The sequence below is a fragment of the Pleurodeles waltl genome, unplaced genomic scaffold, assembly GCF_031143425.1.
Source record: "Pleurodeles waltl isolate 20211129_DDA unplaced genomic scaffold, aPleWal1.hap1.20221129 scaffold_65, whole genome shotgun sequence".
In the NCBI taxonomy this organism is placed as follows: domain Eukaryota; kingdom Metazoa; phylum Chordata; class Amphibia; order Caudata; family Salamandridae; genus Pleurodeles; species Pleurodeles waltl.
This window is the reverse complement of record NW_027150363.1, coordinates 1,136,730-1,147,136: the sequence shown is the minus strand read 5'-3', so window position 1 is coordinate 1,147,136 and position 10,407 is coordinate 1,136,730. Positions and strand designations below refer to the sequence as shown.

Genomic DNA, 10,407 nt, shown 5'->3' with positions numbered 1-10,407 from the left:
TAGATTAAGCCAGGTCCTAAATGTATGGACAGTGGGAATCAAACATTTTGATAGTGACCTAACAAAATAGTTTGAAAGTACATTAAAGAATTTGAAATGAATTTTGCAGGACTCTTTCAAAACATATCAATTGTTTAACTTATGGGGCTCGTAACATTCAGTCTGTATATAAACTCATACATTGTTGTACATAGTATTTTAAAGAGCTAAGAACACTTCTTTGAAACTATGTTTCTGGCTATACATTGCTCCTATCCACTAGAGATTCTTGTTTTTAAATTGGGCCTGAGCAGAATGATGTAGCACTTGGGAATGAATATACAGCCAAGCAAACCAGCACCAGAAGCCAACATAGCAAAGATCTCCACGGCCACCATATTCCTGCCTCTGGTGCTGAGGTAGGCTGGGATGAAGAACACCCAGACAGCGCAGAACACTAGCATGCTGAATGTGATGAGTTTGGCCTCGTTGAATCTATCAGGCAGGTTCCTGGCTAGGAAGGCAACAGTGAAGCTTATAAAGGCCAACAGGGCCATGTAACCAATCATACTGTAGAAGGCAGCGGTAGAACCCTGGGCACACAGCAGGATCACCTTGCCAGTTTCAGACTGTGTGTCAGTGTCTGGATAAGGTGGAGAGGTGAGCAGCCAAGTGGCACAAATTAGTACTTCACCCATTGTGCACAAGATGACCACAGAGGCAGATACCCGAGGTCCCAGCCATCTGCCTAACCTGCTTCCTGGCTTTGTGGCATTGAAGGCAATGACAACAGTGATGGTTTTTGCCAGTATACAAGAGACAGCAACAGTAAAAATAATCCCAAATGCACCTTGTTGGGTCAAACAGTTCAATGGCGTAGGGCGTCCAGTGAAAAGGAGGGAGCAGAGAAAGGCTAACATTAGAGATACAAGGAGGGTGTAGCTGAGATCTCGGTTATTAGCTTTGACTATTGGCGTGTCCCGGTATCTTCGAAAGATTCCCAACACTCCAGCTGTGATTATGGAACAACAAATTGATATGGAGACTAAACTCACACCAAGGCTATCATTATAGGAAAGATAAACCACTTCCTTCTGGATGCAGCCGTCCTTCCTCTTATTGGGCTGCTGGTCATCTGAGCATTTCAGGCAGTTTTCCATGTCTAAAAGAAAAAACATTTGTCTCATTTATGATTGAAATGGTAATAGTATCATAACATTGTCACTGCCTGCTCTATAACAATAGTTTCTTATTAAAGGACAAAGTGATATATAATGGTAAATAATTGTAATATCTCCAGGAACTCCCAGGCGTGGAAAAGTCTTTGAGTGTGCACATGATATTCACATAAACTAAAGTTACTTTTGCCACTGTTAATGGAATCAATAAAAAAATAAGGTGTGACTGAGGGTGCGTGGAAAAAATAACATGCATTAAGCAAAAGCTGCACATCCTCTGGCACAAGTGCCATTTGAGTTTGCATAAAACGTTTACAGAAACATTTACTTTTTAGGATCAGGCTCACAACAGGTGTTTGCTCACTTAACTGTTCAAAAATACTGTTAGTGATAAATAAGTCTACATCCTAATGATAAGATCTACATTAGCTGTGTGCACGTACACATGTCAATTGTCGTGAAGAAGCTTGCAGAGGTGTTTCCATGCAGAAAGACCGCAAACAAGGCTTGCTAGCTGCAAGGGTCACAGTTAGGGTTTTTGGATGCTGCTGTGGCCCAGAAGGGACCAGGATATCGCCAATTGCGTGAGGAGACAGAGGGGGTGCCCAGCAAGACAAGGAGCCCACTCACAAGCAAGCAGCACCCGCAGAAGTGCCGGAACAGGCACTACGAAGAAGAGTGAACCGGAGCTCACACGAAGTCACAAAAGAAGGTCCCACGACGCCGGAGGACAACTCAGGAGGTCGTGCACTGCAGGTTAGAGTGTGGAGGACCCAGGCTTGGCTGTGCACAAAGGAAATCCTGGAAGAGTGCACAGGAGGCGGAGCAGCTGCAAATCACGCGGTACCCAGCAATGCAGTCTAGCATGGGGAGGCAAGGAATTACCTCCACCTAACTTGGACTGAAGAGTCACTGGACTGTGGAAGTCACTTGGACAGAGTTGCTGAGTTCAAGGGACCACGCTCGTTGTGCTGAGAGGGGACCCAGAGGACCGGTGATGCAGTCTTTTGGTGCCTGCGGTTGCAGGGGGAAGATTCCGTCGAGCCACAGGAGATTTCTTTGGAGCTTCTAGTGCAGAGAGGAGGCAGACTACTCCCACAGCATGCACCAACAGGAAAACAGTCGAGAAGGCCGCAGGATCAGCAATACAAGGTTGCAGTAGTCGTCTTTGCTACTTTGTTGCGGTTTTGCAGGCGTCCAGAGCAGTCAGCGGTCGATTCCTTGGCAGAAGGTGAAGAGAGAGATGCAGAGGAACTCTGATGAGCTCTTGCATTCCTTATCTAAAGAATTCCTCAAAGCAGAGACCCTAAATAGCCAGAAAAGGAGGTTTGGCTACTTAGGAAGTGTGAGAAAGTAGGATGGCAAGAAGAAAGATGGTGAAAAATCTCAAGATAAGCATGGGGATAGGGGTAAAACCAAAGATCCTTCTTCAAATCTTAAACACTCTTCAGGGGGTGGGGATAAAACAAATTCTTCCTCTTCTTCACAACCTACACAATTTAAAAAGCCTTGGTGCTTTGTGTGTAAAAACAGAGGCCATAGGCCAGGGGATAAGTCCTGTCCAGGTAAACCCCCTGAGCCTACCACCACTAATACATCAATCTCTAATGCCCCTAGCAGTAGTGGTACTAGTGGTGGGACTGCTGGCAACAGTCAAGCAAAGGGTGTAGTTGGGTTCACTTATGGGTCCATCATAGAAACTGGGGTAATCAGTCCCAAGACAGTTTCTGTCACACCTAGTGGCATTGGCATTGCCACACTGGCTGCTTGTCCCCTTACAATGGATAAGTACAGGCAGACAGTTTCAATAAATGGTGTTGAGGCCTTGGCCTACAGGGACACAGGTGCCAGTATCACTTTGGTGACTGAAAACCTAGTGCCTCCTGAACAACACATCATTGGACAACAGTATAAAATTATTGATGTCCATAACTCCCCTAAGTTTCTTCCATTAGCTATAATTCAGTTTAGTTGGGGTGGGGTTACTGGCCCTAAGCAGGTGGTAGTATCACCTAGCTTACCGGTAGACTGTCTCTTAGGTAATGACCTAGAGGCCTCAGGTTGGGCTGATGTAGAGTTTTATGCCCATGCAGCCATGCTGGGCATCCCAGAGGAATTGTTCCCTCTCATTTCTACTGAAATGAAAAAGCAAAGGAGAGAAGGCCTGAAAACTCAGAATCCCTCTCCAACAACAGGTAAAAAGGGAATCACAGTATCCCCTAACCACTCTGCCATTCAGGATACCATTCCTGTGGTGGGAGAAACCTCTCATAGGGTGGCACCTGTTCCAAGGGAATCATCAGCTGGCATAGCTGTACTCCCTGAGGTGAAAGTACCAATAACATTGGTGAGAAAAAGAGCACCATTTTAGTTAACATGGAGCATCCCTCCAACCCTCCCAAAGAAACTTTAGTGCAGAAACTCTGCACTGCCTCACAACACTTAGGACAGCATCCCTGCCCTAGTGTGGAGCTCATAGGACAGCATCCCTGCCCTGCTCCAACTCAAGAGAAACAGCATCCCTGTTCTCTCTTCCAGCCATATGGACAAAGTTTTTGCCCAGCTATGGCTTTTCTGAGACAGCATCCCTGTCTGGCATTCTCAACACTAGAAATAGGTTCAGTAGATAATTCCCACTGCTCTAAACTAAAACCTACTGATAGAAACTTTGAAAAATACATCTTCACATTGTTGCTTAGCTAAAAAACTTCAAACAGGGTGGTTTACATCCCCACAGGGAGGTAACCATATAGTGGATGATAAAGGGAGTAACCAGTCTATTCCAGAGCTACTCTATACTTATCACCACTTAGACAATAAAGTCTCAACTGGCCAAGGTTAGCCTCATTGTCCTTCGTTTGAGGGGGGGGGGGTTGTGTGAGAAAGTAGCCTCTTTCTAGCCTTGTTACCCCCACTTTTGGCCTGTTTGTGAGTGTATGTCAGGGTGTTTTCACTGTCTCACTGGGATCCTGCCAGCCAGGGCCCAGTGCTCATAGTGAAAACCCTATGTTTTCAGTATGTTTGTTATGTGTCACTGGGACCCTGCTAGCCAGGACCCCAGTGCTCATAAGTTTGTGACCTATAGGTATGTGTTCCCTGTGTGATGCCTAACTGTCTCACTGAGGGTCTGCTAACCAGAACCTCAGTGGTTATGCTCTCTCTTTACAAATTGTCACTAACAGGCTAGTGACCAATTTCACCAATTCACATTGGCATACTGGAACACCCTTATAATTCCCTAGTATATGGTACTGAGGTACCCAGGGTATTGGGGTTCCAGGAGATCCCTATGGGCTGCAGTATTTCTTGTGCCACCCATAGGGAGATCTGACAATTCTTACACAGGCCTGACAGTGCAGCCTGAGTAAAATAACGTCCACGTTATTTCACAGCCATTTACCACTGCACTTAAGTAACTTATAAATCACCTATATGTCTAACCTTTACCTGGAAAGGTAGTGTGCTAAGTTACTTAGTGTGTGGACACCCTGGCACTAGCCAAGGTCCTCCCACATTGTTCAGGGAAAATTCCCCGGACTTTGTGAGTTCGGGGACACCATTACACGCGTGCACTATACATATGTCACGACATATGTATAGCGTCACAATGGTAACTCCGAACATGGCCATGTAACATGTCTAGGATCATGGAATTGTCACCCCAATGCCATTCTGGCATTGGGGAGACAATTCCATGATCCCCCGAGTCTCTAGCTCAGACCCGGGTACTGCCAAACTACCTTTCCCGGGGTTTCACTGCAGCTGCTGCTGCTGCCAACCCCTCAGACAGGTTTCTGCCCTCCTGGGGTCCAGCCAGGCATGGCCCAGGAAGGCAGAACAAAGGACTTCATCAGAGAGAGGGTGTTACACCCTCTCCCTTTGGAAAAAGGAGTAGCCTCCCCCACCCTCTGGAAATGCTTTGATGCGCACAGATGGTGCCCATCTCTGCATAAGCCAGTCTGCATCGGTTCAGGGATCCCTCAGCCCTGCTCTGTTGTGAAACTGGACAAAGGAAAGGGGAGTGACCACTCCCCTGACCTGCACCTCCCCTGGGAGCAGGCCACCTAGCAGGGCTGGTACTGATGTGAGTTCTCATCACAGTAGTGAGATTACTCCTTTAGGCCAGGATGTTAGAGTGCCATCTGTGAGAAAGTAGCCTCTTTCTAGCCTTGTTACCCCCACTTTTGGCCTGTTTGTGAGTGTATGTCAGGGTGTTTTCACTGTCTCACTGGGATCCTGCTAGCCAGGGCCCAGTGCTCATAGTGAAAACCCTATGTTTTCAGTATGTTTGTTATGTGTCACTGGGACCCTGCTAGTCAGGACCCCAGTACTCATAAGTTTGTGGCCTATAGGTATGTGTTCCCTGTGTGGTGCCTAACTGTCTCACTGAGGCTCTGCTAACCAGAACCTCAGTGGTTATGCTCTCTCTGTACAAATTGTCACTAACAGGCTAGTGACCAATTTCACCAATTTAAATTGGCATACTGGAACACCCTTATAATTCCCTAGTATATGGTACTGAGGTACCCAGGGTATTGGGGTTCCAGGAGATCCCTATGGGCTGCAGCATTTCTTTTGCCACCCATAGGGAGCTCTGACAATTCTTACACAGGCCTGCCACTGCAGCCTGAGTGAAATAATGCACACATTATTTCACAGCCATTTTCACTGCACTTAAGTAACTTATAAGTCACCTATATGTCTAACCTTTACCTGGTAAAGGTTAGGTGCAAAGTTAATTAGTGTGAGGGCACCCTGGCACTAGCCAAGGTGCCCCCACATTGTTCAGGGCCAATTCCCCGGACTTTGTGAGTGCGGGGACACCATTACACGCGTGCACTACATATAGGTCACTACCTATATGTAGCTTCACAATGGTAACTCCGAATATGGCCATTTAACATGTCTATGATCATGGAATTGCCCCCTCTATGCCATCCTGGCATAGTTGGCACAATCCCATGATCCCAGTGGTCTGTAGCACAGACCCTGGTACTGCCAAACTGCCTTTCCTGGGGTTTCACTGCAGCTGCTGCTGCTGCCAACCCCTCAGACAGGTTTCTGCCCCCCTGGGGTCAAGCCAGGCTTGTCCCAGGATGGCAGAACAAAGGACTTCCTCTGAGAGAGGGTGTTACACCCTCTCCCTTTGGAAAATGGTGTGAAGGCAGGGGAGGAGTAGCCTTCCCCAGCCTCTGGAAATGTTTTCATGGGCACATTTGGTGCCCATTTCTGCATAAGCCAGTCTACACCGGTTCAGGGACCCCTTAGCCCTGCTCTGGCGCGAAACTGGACAAAGGAAAGGGGAGTGACCACTCCCCTGACCTGCACCTCCCATGGGAGGTGTCCAGAGCTCCTCCAGTGTGCTCCAGACCTCTGCCATCTTGGAAACAGAGGGGCTGCTGGCACACTGGACTGCTCTGAGTGGCCAGTGCCACTAGGTGACGTCAGAGACTCCTTCTGATAGGCTCCTTCAGGTGTTGCTAGCCTATCCTCTCTCCTATGTAGCCAAACCCTCTTTTCTGGCTATTTAGGGTCTCTGTCTCTGGGGAAACTTTAGATAACGAATGCAAGAGCTCATCAGAGTTCCTCTGCATCTCTCTCTTCACCTTCTGCCAAGGAATCGACTGCTGACCGCGCTGGAAGCCTGCAAAACTGCAACATAGTAGCAAAGACGACTACTGCAACTCTGTAACGCTGATCCTGCCGCCTTCTCGACTGTTTTCCTGGTGGTGCATGCTGTGGGGGTAGTCTGCCTCCTCTCTGCACTAGAAGCTCCGAAGAAATCTCCCGTGGGTCGACGGAATCTTCCCCATGCAACCGCAGGCACCAAAAAGCTGCATTACCTGTCCCTTGGGTCTCCTCTCAGCACAACGAGCGAGGTCCCTTGAATCCAGCAACTCTGTCCAAGTGACTCCCACAGTCCAGTGACTCTTCAGTCCAAGTTTGGTGGAGGTAAGTCCTTGCCTCCCCACGCCAGACTGCATTGTTGGTAACCGTGACTTTTGCAACTTCTCCGGCCCCTGTGCACTTCTGGCGGAAATCCTTTGTGCACAGCCAAGCCTGGGTCCACGGCACTCTAACCTGCATTGCACGACTTTCTAAGTTGGTCTCTGGTGAAGTGGGACTCCTTTGTGTAACTTCGGGTGAGCACCGTTTCACGCATCCTCGTAGTGCCTGTTTCTGGCACTTCTGCGGGAGCTACCTGCTGCTAAGAGGGCTCCTTGTCTTGCTCGACGTCTCCTCTACCTCCTGGTCCAATTTGCAACCTCCTGGTCCCTCCTGGGCCACAGCAGCGTCCAAAAACGCCAACCATATGATTTGCAGCTAGCAAGGCTTGTTGGCGTTCTTTTGGCGGGAAAACACTTCTGTATGACGTTCCACGGCGAGAGGAATCCGTCCACTAAAGGGGAAATCTCTAGCCCTTTTCGTTCCTGCAGAAACCTCAGCTTCTTCTGTCCAGTAGAAGCTTCTTTGCACCCACAGCTGGCATTTCCTGGGCATCTTTAGACTTGGTCCCCTTGTTCCACAGGTACCCTAGATTGGAAATCCATCATTGTTGCATTGTTGGTTTGTGTCTTTCCTGCATTATTCCTCTATCACGACTTCTATGTCCTTGGGGGAACTTTAGTGCACTTTGCACTCACTTTTCAGGGTCTTGGGGTGGGCTATTTTTCTAACCCTCACTATTTTCTAATAGTCCCAGCGACCCTCTACAAGGTCACATAGGTTTGGGGTCCATTCGTGGTTCGCATTCCACTTTTGGAGTATATGGTTTGTGTTGCCCCTACCCCTATGTGTCCCCATTGCATCCTATTGCAACTATACAATGTTTGCACTGTTTTCTAAGACTATACTGCATATTTTTAGTACTGTGTACATATAACTTGTGTATATTTGCTATCCTCACTCTGAGGGTACACTCTGAGATACTTTGGCATATTGTCATAAAAATAAAGTACCTTTATTTTTAGTACAACTGTGTATTGTGTTTTCTTATGATATTGTGCAAGTGACACTTGTGGTACTGTACTAGCTTCACACGTCTCCTAGTTCAGCCTAAGCTGCTCTGCCAAGCTACCATTATCTATCAGCCTAAGCTGCTAGACACCCTATACACTAATAAGGGATACCTGGGCCTGGTGCAAGGTGTAAGTACCCCTTGGTACTCACTACAAGCCAGTCCAGCCTCTACACCATCTGTTGCGGACAGGTCTCCCTCTGTCCATTCACACCATTCTTCTGTGTCTAAGCATGCCCAACCCACCCACCCTGATGACAGAGTGTTAGAAAGGGAACTCAATAGATTGAGAGTGGAAGAGTCCAGGCTGAAGCTTAAAAAGCAACAGCTGGATCTAGACAGGGAAGAATTTGACTTACAAAAAGAAAGGCAGAGGTTGGGGTTTGGACCCCATGGTGGCAGCAGCAGTATTACAGATAGTAATCCTGTAAAAGAGCATGATTCTACGAATCTGCACAAGATAGTTCCCCTTTACAAGGAGGGGGATGACATTAACAAGTGGTTTGCTGCACTTGAGAGGGCCTGTGTTGTACAGGGGGTCCCTCAAAGGCAGTGGGCTGCTATCCTATGGCTATCTTTCAGTGGAAAGGGTAGGGATAGGCTCCTTACTGTGAAGGAAAGTGATGCCAATAATTTTACAGTTCTTAAGAATGCATTCCTAGATGGTTATGGCTTAACCACTGAACAGTACAGGATCAACTTCAGAGAAACCAAAAAGGAGTCTTCACAAGACTGGGTAGACGTTGTTGACCATTCAGTGAAGGCCTTGGAGGGGTGGTTACATGGCAGTAAAGTTTCTGACTATGAAAGCCTGTATAACTTAATCCTGAGAGAGCATATTCTTAATAACTGTGTGTCTGAATTGTTGCACCAATATCTAGTGGACTCAGATCTGACCTCTCCCCAAGAATTGGGAAAGAAGGCAGACACATGGGTCAGAACAAGAGTGAACAGAAAAGTTAATACAGGTGGTGACAAGGACGGCAAGAAGAAGGATGGTAAGTCTTCAGACAAGGGTGGGGACAAATCTAAAAATGAGTCTTCATCAGGCCCACAAAAACACTCTGGTGGGGGTGGTGGGTCCAAATCCTCTTCTAATCAAGTAAAGAAACCATGGTGCTATTTATGTAAAGTAAAAGGCCATTGGACAACTGATGCCAGTTGTCCAAAGAAAAGCACCAAGCCTCCCACTAGCACAACCCCTACTGCTACACTTGGTGCCCCTAGTAATAGCAGTGGTGGTGGGAGCAAACCTACTAATAGCCAATCCAAGGGAGTAGCTGGGCTCACTTTTGGCAATTTAGTTGGGGTTGGTCTTGTTAGGGAGACCACAGAGGCTGTTTTAGTCTCTGAAGGTGCCATTGATTTGGCCACTTGGTTGCTTGTCCCCTTAATATGGATAAGTGCAAGCAGCTTCCCCTAATAAATGGTGTTGAGGTTCAGGCCTACAGGGACACAGGTGCCAGTGTTACCATGGTAATAGAGAAACTGGTCCACCCTGAACAACACCTACTTTGTCACCAGTACCAAGTAACTGATGCTCATAACAACACTCGTAGCCACCTCATGGCTGTTGTGAATCTCAAATTGGGGGGGGGGTTACTGGTCCAAAGAAAGTTGTGGTTGCCTCAGATTTACCTGTAGACTGTCTACTAGGGAACGATTTAGAGACATCAGCTTGGGCAGAAGTGGAGTTGAAGGCTCATGCAGCAATGCTGGGCATTCCTGGGCATATTTTTGCTTTGACAAGGGCTCAGGCCAAAAAGCAAAAATGACAGGGTGACTTGGATCCTGGAACAATGGACCAAGTGCTCCCTAAAGTTAGGGTTCGTAAAGGTAAATCACTACCTACTATCCCTCCCTCTACAGTGGATTCAACTTCTGAGGAAGAAGAATTTCCACCCTGTGCAGAACCTTCACCAGAGGAGCTGGAAGCAGACACTGCTGAGCTTTTGGGTGGGGGGGGGCTGCCAGGGAGGAGCTGAGTGTGGCACATCAGACCTGTCCCACACTAGAGGGTCAAAGACAGCAAGCTGTCAAACAGCAAAATGGGGATGTCAGTGACTCTCACAGAGTGTACTGGGAGGACAACCTCTTGTATACTGAGACAAGGGACACTAAACCTGGAGCAGCCAGGAGAGTGGTCATTCCCTTGCAATACAGAGAGTTCCTCCTAACTCTAGACAACAACATTCCTTTGGCTGGACATTTGGGACAAATTAAAACTTGGGA

At 47.6% G+C, this 10,407-nt stretch overlaps 1 protein-coding gene across 1 annotated transcript in view; it reads right to left on the bottom strand.

Moving 5' to 3' along the window:
- Nucleotides 1-251: 251 nt before the first annotated feature.
- The window catches only part of LOC138278819 (vomeronasal type-2 receptor 26-like), a 104,464-nt gene continuing 94,308 nt past the window's right edge, over nucleotides 252-10,407 (bottom strand). The window contains exon 3 of the mRNA XM_069219329.1: nucleotides 252-1,141. Within this exon, the coding sequence (XP_069075430.1) occupies nucleotides 252-1,141 (890 nt within the window). The remainder of the gene's footprint in view (nucleotides 1,142-10,407) is intronic.